This window comes from Talpa occidentalis, unplaced genomic scaffold (assembly GCF_014898055.3).
Source record: "Talpa occidentalis isolate TD23 unplaced genomic scaffold, MPIMG_talOcc4v2.1 talOcc4.4, whole genome shotgun sequence".
In the NCBI taxonomy this organism is placed as follows: Eukaryota; Metazoa; Chordata; class Mammalia; order Eulipotyphla; family Talpidae; genus Talpa; species Talpa occidentalis.
This window is the reverse complement of record NW_023604295.1, coordinates 68,599,412-68,617,889: the sequence shown is the minus strand read 5'-3', so window position 1 is coordinate 68,617,889 and position 18,478 is coordinate 68,599,412. Positions and strand designations below refer to the sequence as shown.

The window sequence follows — 18,478 nt, the reverse complement described above, 5'->3', positions numbered from 1 at the left end:
CACTACTGAGGGGAGCAGCAGGTGCGACAGGAGAGGTCTGTCGTGCCATGTGGGAATCTCCCTGGCCGGCCAGAATCGAACCCGTGCTGCAAAGGCTACAGACAGCTTCACAGCGCGATGCTCAACCTGTTGCACCACCGGGGAGGCCCCAGCACTCAAAATTATAAGAACAGAGACGAACATAGAGAGGTGACTATTAATGAAACAAGATTAAAACTATAATAGCTTTGCAGTGCAGAGAGTAAAAAAAAAAAAAACAAAAACGAAAAACTCACAGATCACCAGAGTTCTCACAGTGGGCCACAAATGCAGCGTGTTACAATTGCTGGTTGTGGTTTATTAATGAGTCATACCATGAATTTAGTATCCCTTTTTAAAAATAAAGAACAAAATAGAAAATTATAGACTAGGAAGGGAAAGAACAAAAAGAAAAGTAAATAAAATATCACAGTATATTAGAAAGAGGAAGTTTTTATTTCCTGTATGTATGTGTTGGTGTGAGGTTGTAATTTTTGCTTCATATTGTAGGTCACATTCAAAAGATTTAGAAATCATGATATTAACAACACCTGGGCGAACTTAGGTCGTGGGGACATTCAAGGAAAGATCATGCTTAGTCCTAATCAGTTTAGTTCCTCTAAAACCTTCACTGTCTATAAATATATGTTCAAATTGAAGAGCTTGCAACTCCAAAGGATAAAATTAAAAAAGAGTGCCTCTAAGAATATTCTGTTTAATAATGCAGAAAAGTTTGATCCTTTAAGAAGGATTTTATCTAAATGATTAAAATATACATTCAAAATTTTAAGTCTTAAATTTCAATTATCTTCAGCATTTACTTATATGGAACATTTATTTCAACAGCTACCAGATAAATTATGTGCACTTTACTTTTGCTTTTCCAAGAACATTGGTTTTAATATGAGAAAAGAAACAAATCATGGAGCCGAAGTGATTCTATAATGGTGACACATTATTTAACATAAGTATTAGATCTTATAAGGTTAATTAGCACTATTTTATCATAGTGGAAGTAATGGATTGTAAAGTAACTCTTATATGGAAAATGGGACCACATCATTGTAACATGCCCTTGAACTTTATGGTTTTCAGGCATCTGACTGATTAAGATGCTTGCAGATACATTTTATATGGTATCAAATTGTCCTTATAATGTACACAGGTTGATAAATTGGCAGATTCTCAGAAACTCAGACTCATAAGTTATTGATTTTTTAAAAATGAAAATGTTCCTATCTAGCTTTATGAAAGGATGTTTTATGGAGCTACTAATTTTCAAATAGGTTGAAAAATAATTTCTTAAGGGTAATAATTTTTAAATATATCAAGAGACTTTAAGCTTAATGTACAAACCAGAGGGATTTGTTATTGCTTGGTTGAGGGAATGCATATTTACTCAAGAATTATTGCTCTTTTAACCAGGAATTAATATTCTGTGTTTACCAAAGAATAGAATTGTTAAATATAGATAAGGCATGAGTATTTGTTTTGCTTTAGCACAAAGTCCTTGAGAGATTAGCTTAAGCATTTGTCACAATTTGGAACATTTTTCTCTCAGTGTTAATATCTGTCACTCCTTAAGGATCATAGCAATCTTATCTTTTCTAGGGATAATCTTTTATTTGCTATGCTATAAATTGACTGGAATTATATAGATGGTAGTATGACTGCTTTGTTTCTTGAAAGTATTAAAATAATCATCAATGAGCACTACTTATCATTAAAAGTGGTCCAGGATTTCACAGGCACTTTAAAAAATGCCATTATTTTCAAGTTTTCTAAAAAGCACTTCTTGCATATAGGTTATTTTCTATTTCAACTATAAATTTTCAAACTTGAGGCAAAAATTGAATTAAAAAATCAGATTCCTATAGCATATACTCAGATTAGTCAGGATAGAAGAAGTCTGTTTCTCATATGCTATTGAGGTTTTAAATGTAATGATGAAGTTAATATTAATATTTTTTTTTTAAATTTTTTTTTAATTTTTTTTTTTTTTTTAATAGAGGCATGTTTTTTATTTATTTATTTATTTGTTTGTTTGTTTTTGTTTATACATGCACTGGGTACAGTCAGAAGCGCGGGAGGGTGAGAGAATTCACCAGAGCCAGAGCGGGGAGCAGAACAGGCAGAAGGACCGAAGTACACTGCTGAGGGGAGCAGCGGGCGGCAGGAGGGGTCTGCGCGCCATGTGGGACCCTCCTCTGGTGGCCGGGGAGCAGCCGGGGATCGAACCGGCGCCGCAGAGACCGCGGGCAGCTTCGCAACCCAGCGCTCAACCGCTGCGCCACCGGGGAGGCCCTAATATTAATATTAATATAAATGTTAATATTAATGTTCATGTTATTGTCATATCCAATCTAAACCTTAATGTAATGAGACATTATACTAGTGTAATAGTTGGTTTCAGGACTTTATGAGTAGACAAATTGAGAATTAGAGTTTCAACTTGCAACTTAATGGAATAAATAAACTTGAATTTCCCATTTCAAACTGACTTCATTTATTACTGTATTGAACTCCTTTGACTCCATCAGACAGAAGTACTTAACATGATATTTGAGTCAGGGTTTTCACTGTTGAAACTTTCAATAGGAATTAACGGATTCTCAAACTGCAGATAGCAAAAAGGAAAAAAAAAAGGATTAACTACTCTTCATTTGAAGATTGTGTAGGTATGGGAAATATATCTATGCTGTGAAAGGACTAAGCCATAATAATGATGAGGACAAAGAAATAGATTGAGTAAATCACTAAATGCCCTAAGGAATGAAAGCCAATGAGGAAAAATGTAAGGAAATGTCTTAATCTTTCTTCCATACACACAGCTATCCAAAGACATTCTTATCGAACAAATAAATACACAGAATCACAACAGGCTAGAAATGCAATGGGAAATTTCGTATTTAAAATTAAAGTTGTTAAAGAATTTCCTTGATGAGGGCAATTTCTTTTTGTGTAAAGATTTATTTATTTATGCATACAAAAACTGGGGTACAGGCCAGAGGTGTGGGCAGTGAGAAGATTCACCAGAGACAGAGTGGGAAACAAAACAGGCAGATCAACTGAAATATACACTACTGAGGGGAGCAGTAGGTGAGTCAGGAGAGGTCTTCTGTGCCATGTGGGTAGCTCCCTGGTGGGGGATTGAACTCCTGCTGCAGGGGATTGAACTCATGCTGCAGTAGCTGCAGACAGTTTCATAGGTTGTGTCTTAACCCCTTGCACCACCAGGGAGATCCTGATGAGGGCAATTTCTTCAAGCCTCTCCTTTGTTCTCTTCATTTTCTGTACTATAGCAGTTCAAAATATTTGGAAGGTTAAGATAGAGCCAACTTAACAAATGATGATACCAGCTGTATCAAAACGTAGATTTTGCAAAAATATATATTTAAAATATTATGTTAAATAGTTAAGGAAGGTAGAAATGTATAAATATAATTATGAAGTTTAATAGCAATTATCATAACATGGATCAGAATCAAAAACTTTTTAAAACGTGAAATACTCAGACACAGTGATAAAATTACTTTGACTTTAATATTGCCTTCTTATTGCTCTTTACATCCATACTTGTATGAGGACTTTAAGAATAGTACCTAAACTAGAATATTTGCTCTCTCATTTCTCTTTAGCATGTTTTTATGCTCTCATAATTACATAGAGAAGATGAAAAAGTTTGGTTCATTAAAACAAAACATTGAGCAGACAAGCATTGGATACAGAAAAGAAAAATGTACATTAGTTGTATTGTAAAACCGGTTAAAGAAAGAAGTAAAGTTAGTAGGGGAATGAAGAATAATGGTAAAATTGTGGGTTCGTTAGCTAGGACTGGAAAATTTAATGACATATAAATAGAACATTAAGCAGAGTAGATGGAAAAGGTGATTGGAAAAAGTGAAATCTTTAGGGTAACAAAATTATGACATTTATTGTGCCATCTTGGCTGAGATGGGGCTAAGAAGTAGTGATTGGATGTGAGAGAATCAAAGAACTGAAAGGTAAAGGTACTGGATGTGTTATAGGTAAATGTTTTGGCCAATGAATTTTTAAAGAGATTCAAAGGGTTCTTGTCCCTTTGACATTATACCCTTTTGAATTTTGTCAGACTTCTTAGGCATTATAGTCTTACATTTCTCAGTACTCCAAGATGTTTGGTAATCTGTTCTTTTTCTCTTTCTTTTTTCTTGAGTATGGATATCAGTTTGACTCTGAGCTCTGTAAAAGTTTCCAGTCCTGCCCTATGCTCTGATTTTTGATTTCTCATTTCTTAGTTGCTGGATAGAGATATGTTTCTTGAGTTTGCTTAAGTACTGGAATGTATCATGTCGCAAATAGAAATAATCACTTACTCTTTTTGCTCTGTCTTAATTTGTTTTTAACCTTGTTTATGTTTTGGTTAGTTGGTTGTGAGTCTGGTGGTTTTAAATTGTTATTTTTTTCTTACTTAGGAGTAAGATTTTTTCCTGTGATACAGATTGGACTAAAGAGAATTTCTCCTCTGTCTTCCTTAACACCATATATTTTCTAGTTCTAAAAATCATGTTTACTTGCCCAAGAGCTTTTCTGTTATCTAAAAGATTTTCTGTTATTTTGTGTTTTCTCCTTTTTTGTAATTCCAACTCCATGTATCACCTTATTTTCTCTCTTTAAAACTCTATATATGGTTTCTTTATTGAATTTCCTTTTTTAGATATTTTAACATTGGTTTAAAGAAATTGTGATCAGGAACACACATTTCTTCAAAGTTTTACACAGTATTTACATTTGTTGAAAATTGTCTAGATTCTTTAGATTGGCATTCTAAGCACTTTGTTACCTATTTCAAATGTTCAAGTTTTGGGGGTAGTGTGCTTTCCCCCACATCTGTACTCCAAAGTTTCTTATTTCTTTGTTTTTATTATTGTTCTTTATGATCAGAATGTTCCCTACTGTATTTCATTCTCTCTTATATATTAATGACATCACTAGTCTTCTGATCTAATACTAAAATAATTATTTGTCTTGTTCAGCATTTTGTTTTATAAATTTTTTATTAGACTAAGCACCTTATGAGCATGTTCAATCCTTAATTTTTTCTCTTAGTCAATAGCAATACCTATTAACTCTATTCTATTCAAGATTTTCACCATTTTTAAATGCATTCATTCAAAAATAAGACCTACGGGGCCTCCCCTGGTGGTACAGTGTTTGAGTGCTGGGTTGCGAAGCTGCCCGCAGCCTCTGCAGTGCCCAATCGATCCCCAGTCGCCTGCGAGGGTCCCACATGGTGCGCAGACCTCTCCTGCCGCCCGCTGCTCCCCTCAGCAGTGTATTTCATCGGTCTGCCTGTTCTGTTCCCCGCTCTGGCTCTGGTGAATCCTTTCACCCTCCTGCGCTTCTGACTGTACCCAGTGTTTGTATAAATGAATGAATGAATGGATAAATAAATAAATAAATAAAACAAAACAAAAAACAAACAAAAAGCAAAAATATGACCTACGGAGAACAAGTCTCCTACCAGGGTCTGACTCATCTTACGCTGACATCTTCCATTTTTATCAATCGAGGTCCTACCATAAATAAAGATATTAATCAAGAATTATGTATACATAAAACCTGTTGCAATGTTCTTAATATAGGTATGACAGATGTTGATGGTGCTTTTTAATTCATTTATGCCATTTACTATGTCCTACCAAGTGTTTTAGTTAGTTGATAACATATGTCATACAAACTACTAAAATACATTATCACATTGAGTACATATTTAATACCCTTATATTTCTGATGATTCCTGGTTAAAGTACTTGCACAGATTTGTTTATGTAAATAATTGCTTGATGATAATTGTGGACACTTAAAAATTATCTGATCAAATATATATATGTATTTTTAAAATCAATAAAAATGCTCATTGATCTCTTATCTGTCTCAAGACAAAAGTGTAAGAGTTTAACATTTTCTGATAATTAAACCCATTGATATTCATTGTAGACTACTATAAATGTGTCTGAAGTTTTGCTTTTTCTTATTCTATCTTACAAAGGCAGAAAAATAAATGTTTCATTGATCATGTTTTAAAATGACTCTCAATTGTGATAAGTGAAACACTCAAAGTTAACTTGACTAATAGTAAAAGTTATTTGATGCTTTAAGAACTGCACAATGAAAGTATAAAATCAATATCAGGAATAAAAGGAAAACAAATTCAATTACAATTAAAATGGACAGAAATTTAATATAATGGAAAAAAATCACAGCTTTATGTACTCTCCAAAAGTATTGATCAATATTTTTACAATAATTAAGAATATGACTTTGAAAACATATGAAATATTATTTTCAATATATGTTCAGCAACTTCTCCTTTGGTCCTCAGTAGCAAAATAGCTCTTTGTATATTTTTAAATTTGAAATAATAAATAGCCCCACAAGTAATTCCTTTCTATTTCATCCTGCTTAACAATAATATCCTTCTCCTCTGACAGATAATCATTCCTAAACTTTATTTTCAACAATTGCCACAGCTTTAAGGAAGTCTACTATTTGAACTTGCCCCATAGATATGCTTTTTAAAAAGAGAAAGCTTCCAATATTTTTCTTTTCTTGTTTTTCTTATTCTTCTCATCAATAGGCATGTTTGAGCTATCTTTTATCATTGTGATCTCAGTGTATCCAATGAGGATCTGCCAAGCCAAATATTCTTATAGAATACGTCTTTCTTGAACGCAATAAACATAAATTTTCTACTGGAACTCAATTTTAGACCCACCTGAATAAATTTGCACTTAATTTCTTGACCTCCATTTCCCTAAAAATTTGATAGCATAGGCACAGAGTTTTATGTAGTCTCTTTGCATAATTTCTTGACTCAGAAGTCTTGGCTTAAAGCAGAAAAAAGATTCAAGATGTTTGTATAACTCCTACCACCTTATTTGACTTTAGAGTTAAAATATCATAAGAGATGGAGGGAAATTTGGCTTAAAAAATCTCCCTGGGGACCTCCCCCGCTGCGCAGCGGTTGAGCGCTGGGTTGCGAAGCGGCCCGCAGCCTCTGCAGCGTCGGTTTGATCCCCAGCTGCTCCCAAGCTACCACCGAAGGAGGGTCCCACATGGCGCGCAGACCTCTCCTGCCGCCCGCTGCTCCCCTCAGCAGTGTACTTCGGTCCTTCTGCCTGTTCTGCTCCCCGCTCTGGCTCTGGTGAATTCTCTCACCCTCCCGCGCTTCTGACTGTACCCAGTGCTTGTATAAACAAATAAAAAATAAATAAATCTTAAAAAATAAAAACCTCCCTGGTGTAAAAACTTGAATCACTTATGCCACCTCTAGAATTTCTTAACTAATTTCAAGGCAGTAGTCATCTTGAGGTGCCACATTAAGTACTCGAGACACCAAATCATTAAATGTAAATTTCCTCTTTGTCTTATATGAAAACAAATATAGATGTTTATATTTTCTTTGAGTTAGAACAAGATGTTTACTTGAATCCCATTACAGTGACTTTTTTTTCCTTTCATCTAGGAAAGATAAGTTTCATTTTCATATGATTTATTTTAGTATTAGCACTGAACATATATTGTGCTTATAAAGGAAAAGACCCTAAAGAAACCAAAGTAGATACAGTCATTTAGGAAAGGAAGATACTAGAGAATGTATCCATTCCAAAATTTGGAACAGCTTTCACTGCTGTCCATTTGTGCAAGGAGACCTGTAGTGTAGGAATTAATTTTCCATAAATTAACTCTCTAGTTGTTGTTTTTTTTTTGTTTGTTTGTTTGTTTGTTTTCATTAATGAAGCAAAAGAGGAAGAAAGGGTGAGGGCTTGAGAGCTAGACGTTAAGGTCCTTTTTTTTCATTATTAATGAAGCAAGAGAAGAAGAGAGGTTGAGGCTTAGGGGCTAGAAGGTAAGGTTCTAGTCTCATTAATGTCTAATGAGTGGATGGTCCCATACACAGTTGGGAGAATTAGCAGAACTGTTACAGTTGCAAAATTTTACAGAAAAATGTCCCAATGACTTACTAGTTTCAGTGGGAATGAGTTATCAGGATTGTGTCTGATGCACGATATTAAAGAATGGTGGTCTGAAAGAGCTTTGATAATTCCTTCCAACACTATAAATAAGGAGTTGTTAAAAATATCTGAGAATCTCTTATTAGCTATGTATAAAGCAAAACACTGAATAACAGAAAATTTTAAAAAATATATTAAGATAAAAGAAAACAACTTCATCAAGACATTATAATACAAGAGGTTATATATACACTAGCCTATTTGATTTCTTTATTTCATTTTTATCCTCTTGTTCTTTTCTTTCACCCTAGGAAGAAACTACTGCAAAATGTCCTTAGTGCATAGGAAAATCAAACCTCTTTTTACCCTACATATTTGGTAGGCAAAAGAATAGCTCAAATTTCATCTTACGAAGATTTCCAAACTCTTATTTGAACTTTTCAAGCCAGAATCCTCTAGATTGACTATATTAATGTTCTCGCTGTAGAGTACTAGTGTTATCTCATGTCTGATGCTGTGTCCCTGTCCTGTTACTCCTGTAGCTTCTATTTTTTTTTTCAGCCTTATCACATGGAAATTGTAGACTACAGCCACTTTTTAAATGATCTCCTTTGGTTGCCTGAACAGCAGGGAAGAGTGTTATTCATTTGCAACAAGAAACTCAATCATTCCTGGGTTCCAATTAGAGAAAGCCTAGGGGCCCTCTTTATTAAGATGAAACACAAATTGTATCAAGATTTGCTAAACCACTTAATATTTTTATGGTGATATTAAGAAACTTGAACATTTTAAGCACTAATTGGAATATGTATAGGCTATTTATAATTGATGCATAAACTCTAACCTCCATTTCATTAAAATTGCATCTTATGATACTAACAAACTCTTTGCTACCTTGAAAGTTTACCATCGAGAGTAGGATCAAGAATCCTGCAATGTTAGTGTCACCAGTGATATATGCTACTACAATCTCCTGTTATCCATATATTCACAGGTTTTTTCTTTCAATATTTCCTTTAAAAAGGAAATATTTTTTAGAAAAAAAATGTTTGAGTACAAACTGACAGTTTGAATATTATTTTAACTTCATTTCTATATACACAATAAAAAAATTTATACCAAAACTTAATTACATATTCACAGAGTCATATGTTTTAAGATGTGACTGAACATAAGGACAGAAAAATTATGACAGTTGGGCATGTAATTTTGAGTATATGGAAATGTGTGGTACAGGCTTATAATGATATCTATATGTGTCTAAAAATTTCAACTTATACATTAAAAATATATTGTCTCAATATAATAAAGCATTTATATATAGTGCTATTTTAAGGATGTGTCTTTTAAAAATCAAATTATCCTTAATATAAGTGCTACTTTAATAGCGCCTGATGTGATTTGTAGAAAGGATACAACTTCTGCTATTTCAGGTATGTGTGTACCAAGTTATATTTTATTTTATAGCTTTGCTCTTCAAATTATGTTAATGATGTGCATAGAACAAGATTATCCAGAGTATCAGTTTTAAAATCAGAATTAGTAAAATTAACAAAAAAATAACATATTTGGGGTATGTGAAGCAAGTTGAGAAATATCAGTGGTTTAGCTTTTAGTAAAGATCCTTTGAGATTGAATTCTCTATATAATTGGATTTTTTTTGTATTTACCCTTTTTTGTGTTACTAGATTTTTCATTATCTTAATAGAATGCTCTTTGAGAGGTTTCATGGATATAGTCTTAATAAAATCTTTCTCTCATCTTGGCTTTCTTCAAGTATTTTTACTAATTAAATTAAGTGATTCATAATATTATTTCATAATATTGCTTTGATGCTGTTTCCAATATTTATTATTATTTGGTTCAAAACTTTTATCTCCATTTTATAAAATTTTGTCAGAAAAGATATCTTCATCTTAACAGAGCTACCATAGTCATATGTTTTCCTTATAATGGTCTAAGTTTTCATTTGTATTTATAGGAAAACACTCCGTTTTCATAAAATTAAATGAATAAAGCTTTTTAGAAAATTATTTCCAATGGTATGATAACATGTTTGAATTAGAACATTTTGACATAGAAGAACTAGAGAATTGATTCCTTGTGTTAGAAAGCGAGAGGTATTAGCTGAAATATTAACTATAGAGTCAAACCCAGGCATGAGCACATTGCTAATCTTCTGTATTCTAATGTGTATTCAATTTTTAAAAATTATAGCAATCAAAATGTTCATGTGAGGATTGTAGAAAACATAAGATAAATACCATTATCAGCATGTGATTACCGATATTACTAAAAACATTTCCTTTCATTAATAATTATAAAAGATTGATATCCAAAGACAGAAGACAGACATTAATGATTTACTTATCCTTTTTCCCTAAAGGTCAGTTTTGGAATTGGAGTTCTAAGTTTTGATTAAAAGAGAACTGTCTGTTCCCATGAATTCAGTTCAGACTTTTTTTTTGGGGGGGTGTATTGTGATTAGATTTCATATATTAATTATACCATATAGTATTTGTCTTTTTCCCTTTGACTTGTTTTATTTAAAACACGGCCCTCAAGTGTCAACTATGTTGCTTCAAATGACAGTATTTTGTTCTTTTTTATGGTCAAATAATGTTCCTTCGTGGTGGTGTCTGTATGTGAGAATTTTTTTTTATTTAAATATGTTATTTTATATAATTCTTACATCTTTTTTCATCTTTGCACAATGTATGCATTTTCATTTTGGTTATATTTCCCATACAATTGCACGCCCCCCCTTATTTTGACTCTAGTCCTTCCTCTCCCTGCCACCCCTCCCTCCCTCCCATCCCCCCTTAGTGTGTCTCTGGTGTATAGTTGCTTGTTGAGTTTGATTTTTACTTTGTATGATTAGTCTTTTTCGTGATCTCTTATTTTGGTTTTCTAAATTCCTGCTGTATGTGAGACTTTTTTTTAAGCCATTCATCTATCAATGGATACTGAGATAGTATATGTCTTAAATATTGTAAATTATGTTTTAATGCCCATGGGGGCACAGATAAACTTATGAGATAGTAACTTTGTTATAGGTATCCAGGAGTGGAATTACTGAACCAATGATAGTTCTATTACTAATTTTTTGAGGAGCTTTTTTAATATCCTAACAGGTGTGACATGATAGTTTAGGTTTACCATTCCCGGATGATATGCAAAAGATTGTTTAGCTGTTTAGGGTCTTTGTGGTTCCATGTAAGTTGCAGGATTGCTTTTCCTATTTCTGTGAAAAATGCCATTGGAATTTGGTAGAGATTGCTTTGTATCTATATATTGCTTTGAGTACAATGAATATTATAATAATATTAGTTCTTCCAATCCATACGCACAGATTATCTTTCCATTTATATGTGTCCTCTTCAATTTCTTTCAGTGATATCTTATAGTTTTCAGTGCATACATCTACCATGTCTTTGGTTAAATTTTTTTTCCTGTATATTTTATTCCTATTGATACAATTATAAATGGGTTTGTTTTCAGAGTTTCTATTTCTGATAGCTAGTTGTTGTTGTATAAAAATACAACTGATTTTTATAGTTGATTTTTTTTTATCTTGCAGCTTTATAGAATTGGCTCATTAGTTCTCACACTTTGTTTTCTTTTTAATTCTTTAAGTTTTATTTAATATAATGTCATCTGCAAAATAAAGACAGTCTTATTTTTTTCTTTCTAATTTAGGTGCCTTTTTGTCATTTTTCTTGGTTAAATATGGGGATGTAATGTACAATGTAGTGACTATAGTTAACAAATCTGTATTCTATATTTGAAAATTACTAAAAGATTAGATCTTAAAAGTTCTCATAACAAGAAAAAATTGTAACAGTGGAAGATAATGGATGTTAACCAAACTTATGGTGGTAATCATTTAAATATATATATCAAAATTATGATATATATATATATTATGATATATGATATATATATATCATTATGATATATATCAACATTATGCTATACACCATAAAATATTACAGCATTATTTTATGTTAATTACATGTCAATAAAACTGGGGAGAAAAATAACTTGAGAGTTATAGTGAAGGTGAGTTCTAGTGGTTTTAGGTAAAGCTGTGCCACAGTGGAAGCCTCAACTGCTAAAGTTTAATTCCAAATACCTCTGAGAAAGGTTGTTCTAATAGTGAAGGGCAGATATCCAGATAGTAGAAAATATGGACCATTAGCAGGATAATCAGGGTCACATGACCCAGGCCATTAGTGATTAGTGATTTAGTGATTGCTATAACTCAACAGATTAGTCTTTTTGTGTCTATTCAGTTAAACAAATAAAATTAAATTACATTTGCCCTACCTCCATATATTCTCAGTGAGTGTGCGATGGTTCTTTTGGTACTTTATAGAGGTTAACACATGATTATGGGCAAAATCAGTCTGAAATATTTATTAATTGCTTGATTTACTTAAGTCACAGAATATACGATCTTTCTTCTTTACCTATCTATATGTATGTTTAAATCCAATAGGCCAGAACCTGTTTTGTGGACAAAGGATGGCGGAGAATTACCAGATCCTGATCGAATGGTTGTGAGTGGTAGGGAGCTAAACATTCTTTTCCTGAATAAAACGGATAATGGTACTTATCGATGCGAAGCCACAAACACCATTGGCCAAAGCAGTGCAGAGTATGTTCTCATTGTACACGGTGAGTACATTTTTATCATCATTATACACGAAGGGAAGAATGACCTAAAAAACTGTTTATATTTATTAAAATCTTTCAAATCTTTAGACCAAAATTCACCAGGTTCTCTTTTTCTTTCAGAAGAACTTCTCATAAGTTTAGATATCACCAAGATCCATAATTAATATATTCCAGTTAAATTAATAAAGTAAAATTGCAACATATAATAAAAATAAGTTATTTTTGAAAAATGTTTTCTTTACTGCAAATATGTTGTACAACTTTTATTGGTAAATGACATTAGTGGTTTTCTTTAAATTTTACAAAAAATGCTTTAGTTATAAATCACAATCATTAAGTTAATTTTGGTGTATTATCATAAAAATATACATTATAATCCTATAACTTTTTAAAGATGTAGCACAGAAAGCTGTACATTATTCATGATAACCACACTAATTTATTATGAACCTTAATTTGAAACACATATTTTTTCTCCTCTATCCTAGTTTTACAATTTTAGTAAATATAAGAAAATGGCAAAAGGAAATGTCTTTACCCACAACTAAAGAGAATTTGTTTTTCCTAACTACTCAAAACCACAATAGGTCTTTACAAAAGTAGCTTTAACGTATGAATAGATGGAGATGCACTTTGATGAGACTGACAAATGCCATGATGCACAAAATTGGACAGGACAGTTAAGAGTTAATTTTCCATTTCAGAGTGCACTGTGAATCTCCAAGAGAAATATTGTATTTCTTCTCATATATTTCACCAAGATAAACTTTTCTAAGACTAGTATCACGTTCTATACACTATCACAATATTCTGAGTATTGTGTAAAACACAATGCTATCTTAAAGCCAATGAATTTTAAAAATCATGGAAAGAGTATGATCATGTGATATCTCTCTCATGAATCTAACTAAAATGCCATAAGGAGCACAGGTTAGTTCTATATCATTCCAAAAAAAAAGTTTAAGGGACAAAATCCAATTTTCTGTAAAGAGATTTAATTTTAGGGAATGAGTTAATCCTCTTAGTGTTTTCTTCCAAGGTATTTATTTCATTATGATGCAGGCCAAAATTGAAGAAAAGGTGATATATTAAGTCACATAGACTTTACTATATTCAACTTGCTTTAATGCATACAGTATTTCAATTCTTATTACTACTTTGTTATTGAAGAAAATGAAGTCTCACAGTGAATAGACAGTTCACATATAAACTTCCTGAAGATAGTGGAGTTGAGAGATTGATTTCTAGCATCTCATGAATTGTGCAAATTTCAACTTTGTGGAAAGATCAGTCTAATCAGAGTAGACTGATAAATCAGAATTAAATGTGGTAAAGCCCTGTAGACACCCCAGGCCAGGCTTACTGCCAAAGGAATATTGTAACCATGCCTTGTCAAGAAGATAAGTTAGATCCTTAGAGTACAATCCTGGAGTAGCTTTCAGTTCATGCTGACCTGAACGTTTAGATCCTGCAGTCACGTATGTGAAGTGAAGTCTGATTCCCTTTACTTTCTAAGTGATATTCTCACATTCAGTTTCAAGGAACCAGGGGGCGTTTATATAGTGTGTGACATTGTATCAAAAGCAATATGACATAAAAATGTAGAGAATTATAAGGGAAGTGACAGAAAAAAATAATATACTTAGAGAAAAAGTATGTCATTCATTTTTTTAAGTAATTCAAGAGGGGAAAATTCATGTGTTTTCCCAGTGTTTGCAAGCTAGCCAACAACATGATTTCCTAAATAGCCAAGCTACATTTAGGTAGTTGGCAGTTGACATGTTTCTAATAAATACGTCTCTAAGCACTTTGTAAGAAGTCATTTTTGGCTTTGCTTTTTGAACTACAATTCATCAAAGGCACCCCATAGATTAATGCTATTCATGCTGCTAGATAAATGCTGTGAAGTTCAACAGTAGTTTACCTAGGATTATTGACACACGTAATGAGAGGTTCGATGAAACAGTGAAACCATATTACTCTGTGTTTAAAAAGGGCTTCAATTGGGTTCATTACAAAATAAAGGTTGTTTTTTTTTTTTTTCCCCCTTTGCACACAGGGCATAATGTTTCATTAGTCACTGGTTGTATAAATATAAAAAGCTACTCTCTTCTGTTAATGGTTTGCCTGTTTCAAAACCCTACTAAATGATGAAATTTGAGTGGCATTTCGATCTATAATGAATGCTGTATGCATTTTGGAATGGAGTGATAAGTCATCATTTGTGAGAACTTTACCCTTTTATCTTTTACACCAAGGTTGATTTTACATTAGCTGTGATAATTTAATATAGTGCTAACAGAGAAGCTCCTTTCATGAGCTGAGACTGTTGTCTTTGACTGCCACAGTTGCCTAGGTTGTATTGATTCTTAACTTGATGGAGGTCTGCATACTTTCCTGTGAAATCATCTGCTATCTAGATGCCATCCTAATGGTTAGATTTTATTCTTTGGGTGTCACTAGGCCTGCATAATTTAAATGTTATCACATTTAATTGTTAACAGAATGACATTTTGTGTTATGGACACTGGAGGGTCTTCCTCTTCTCCTAATTACACCTTTGCGAATTTCAGCATTACAACTAGAGATTGCAATTTGAAACTGCCTGCCTAAAACTCACCTGCAGTGAAAGACTTAACAAAATTTAGTATACAAATGCCTGTAGGATAAAACATTATATTTATGAAACACTTTCACTGCAGAGGTTCCATTAAGAAAGTAGCATTTTTCATTAACATATTCAGCAATGCAAACATTAATGTTAAATTGGCAGCCGTAGTTATCCTTAGCTTGTGAGCAAAGTAATTTTTTGTTTGTTGTTTGCTTCTGTATAAAAATTTTGAAGTCATTCTCATGATTTCATCGGTATGTTATTAACTTATTTAGAATGGCTTATTACTTCAGCTAAGCAGTTCCTCTGCTGATTCTACTGTTTGAAAAACTAGGATCAATAAGAAAATATCCCTTCAGGGCCTCCCCGGTGGCGCAGTGGGTTGAAAGCAGTGCTATGAAGCTATCTGCAGCCTCTGCAGATCAGGTTAGATTCCCGGCCAGCCAGGGAGATTCCCACATGACACGGTATCCTCTCCTGTCTTGCCCACTGCTCCCCTCACCAGTGTTTTCTGTCATCTGCCTGTTCTGCTCCCTGCTCTGTCTCTGGTGAATCCTCTCACCCTCCCACACATCTGGCCTGCACCCCAGTTCTTGTACAAATAAATAAATCTTTTAAAAAAATCCCTTCACTATTTAATACTCATCAACTGAGTGCAAAGCACTATTGGAACAAAGGTGAATAGCACTCAAGAAGTTTATAGTTTAACATGGAAATAAGTTAAATGTTCAAATAATTACAAAATAGAAAAAGAGGTATAAGAAGATGAACGTACAATGATATAGATGGTTAGAGTCTGGAAGACTGTGATCCAGGTGTCTAGAATTTGAAAATAGAATAAAAACACTCCTGAATTATTCATAAACAATTGGTGTACATCCTAATGGATATAGATGGCACAATACCAGGTACAGAGTTATGGAATAAATCAGATTATTATTATTAAAATATTACTCAGAGCTTTATGACACCAAGGGCAATCTCAGTCCAATGCTCTGGTATAAAACTTACCCAAGAGTTACATGTAACTTACTCACAGTAGTCTTTCCTGAATGGTACCTGAAGTATAAATTAGGTTACCTTTATTAAAATACATTATTAATTCTTGCTACCTCAGCAATAGATATGATCCCTACAAATTCAACATATAGCAAATTATTAATATAGGGAGGCAGTATAAAAGTTCTAATCACCCTTTTTCTCAAATGCAAAGTCAAGTTCAAAGGCTTGAATAAAATGTTTTCTTGCCAAGCAAAGACTACTCAAATTTTCATCTTCCAGTAAAACAATGCATACCTATTTATCTCACAAGAAATAGCTGTAGAGAATTATGAATAATGTAAGGTTACTTTTACTTTACTCTGTGGTTGGAAGAAACTCAAGTTGTTATTTTAAAAATGTCATTCTGGGGCCTCCCCTGGTGGCGCAAGAGTTGAGCACTGGGCTGTGAAGCTGCCCGCAGCCTCTGCAGTGCTGGTTCCATCCCCGGCCGCCGCCAAGGGTCCCACTTGGCGTGCAGACCTCTCCTGCCACCCGCTGCTCCCCTAAGCAGTGTATTTCATCAGTCTTCCTGCTCTGTTCCCTGCTCTGGCTCTGGTGAATTCTCCCACCCTCCCGCACTTCTGACTGTACCCAGTGCTTGAATAAATAAATAAATTAAAATTTTTTTTTTTAAAAAATGTCATTCTGAAAGTATCAGAAACATAAATTACCTAGGAAATTTTGAAAAAGAATGGTGAAGAAACAATAGTATCAATATCACCTAAATCCTACAACTTCTTCCCAATGCCTTTTACGTGGCCTTACATTCATGCTGGAGAAATTCATAACACTCTTCAAAATACAAATGGAAAATGGACAGAGATGAAATGCTAGAACTGTTTAGTATCTCCAGCATCAGAGCCTTCATTAAAATTTGGGAAGGAATACAATACTGAAAGTAGGAGTGAAGTGGCATCTGCTACCAGTAGTTGCACTATGACAGGTCTAGATTATAGAAAAGAGTAACAGAAAGTCTGATTAGAGCTTCACTGGAGAACCCACTTCACCCAGAACCTAACTCAGGGATGATTCAGATAATCATAACAATTAGATACACTATCCCAGAAAGTTGTTCATGATATTCCCCATCTCTTCAAATTTACTTTTTCTATTACCATAATTACCTTTCCAGGATTTTTTTTTTTTTTTTTAATTGAAGCAATCTTGGCTTTCAATGCTGTAAATGGTTTAGGGGTATAGAATCTCTTCCTTAGGTGTTGTTACCACAGCATGCCCTTCTCCAAAACACCCACTCTACGTGGTGCTCTCCTGCTTTTTTCTCTCCCTTTCATCTCTGTAGTGTCAGTTCTACAGTCAGAGTTCTAAGGTCTTTATAGAACTCTCCTTTTTCTCCACAGCCTCACCAACTCATTGTTTTTGGCCTTTCCGATATGTGTCATTCTCACAGGTGTGAGGTGGTTTTTCATTATTACATTTTGATTTGCATTCCCCTGACAATAAGTAATGATGAGCATTTTTTCATGTGCCTGTTGGCCATCTGGATGTCTTCTCTGGAGAAGTGCCTGCGTAGCTCTTCTGCCCATTTTTTGATTGGGTTGTTTGTTTTCTTTTTATTGAGTTGTATGAGTTATTTTTAGATCTTGGTTATCAGTCCCTTGTGAATATATAGTATGGAAATATTTTGTCCTACTTAGTAGAATGTTTCCTTGTTTTAGTCAATTATTTTGCCAATATTCTAACTTATTCATTTATGATATTTTCTTTCTACTTGTATGAATAAATTGTTATAATAATTCATTACTACTTCATGATCTACTTTTGCTATTCTTATTTTCAATGAAATTGTCTACTATGTACCTTTCCACATTTTCACTCTTCTATATTTTGCTTTTCTAGCAATTTTCATCTTTAAGACTATATAAAGAAATAAAATTCTCCTTAACTAGTATTATCATAATAGAATGTAAAGTATGATAAAAGTATTTGTTTATATGTTTGCAATATCAATCAGCTGACTTGATATTCCAGAAAAATAACTTGAGAGTTATAGTTTATTTGTTCATACATGTATTGAAATGAATGCTGATGAAAGGTTTGATACTGCTTTTTTGTGTTTCCAAGATAACCTACCTCTAATGTGCCATAGACACAGAATAGGATCCAAAACATT

The 18,478-nt window shown here is 33.2% G+C and overlaps 1 protein-coding gene across 4 annotated transcripts in view; it reads left to right on the top strand.

Moving 5' to 3' along the window:
• CADM2 (cell adhesion molecule 2) overlaps positions 1–18,478 on the top strand; it is a 249,974-nt gene that overhangs the window by 151,080 nt on the left and 80,416 nt on the right. For all 4 annotated transcript variants that reach the window (XM_054700700.1, XM_054700699.1, XM_037525697.2 and 1 more), the window contains one exon: positions 12,517–12,695. In XM_054700700.1, coding sequence (XP_054556675.1) covers positions 12,517–12,695 — 179 coding nt within the window. The remainder of the gene's footprint in view (positions 1–12,516; positions 12,696–18,478) is intronic.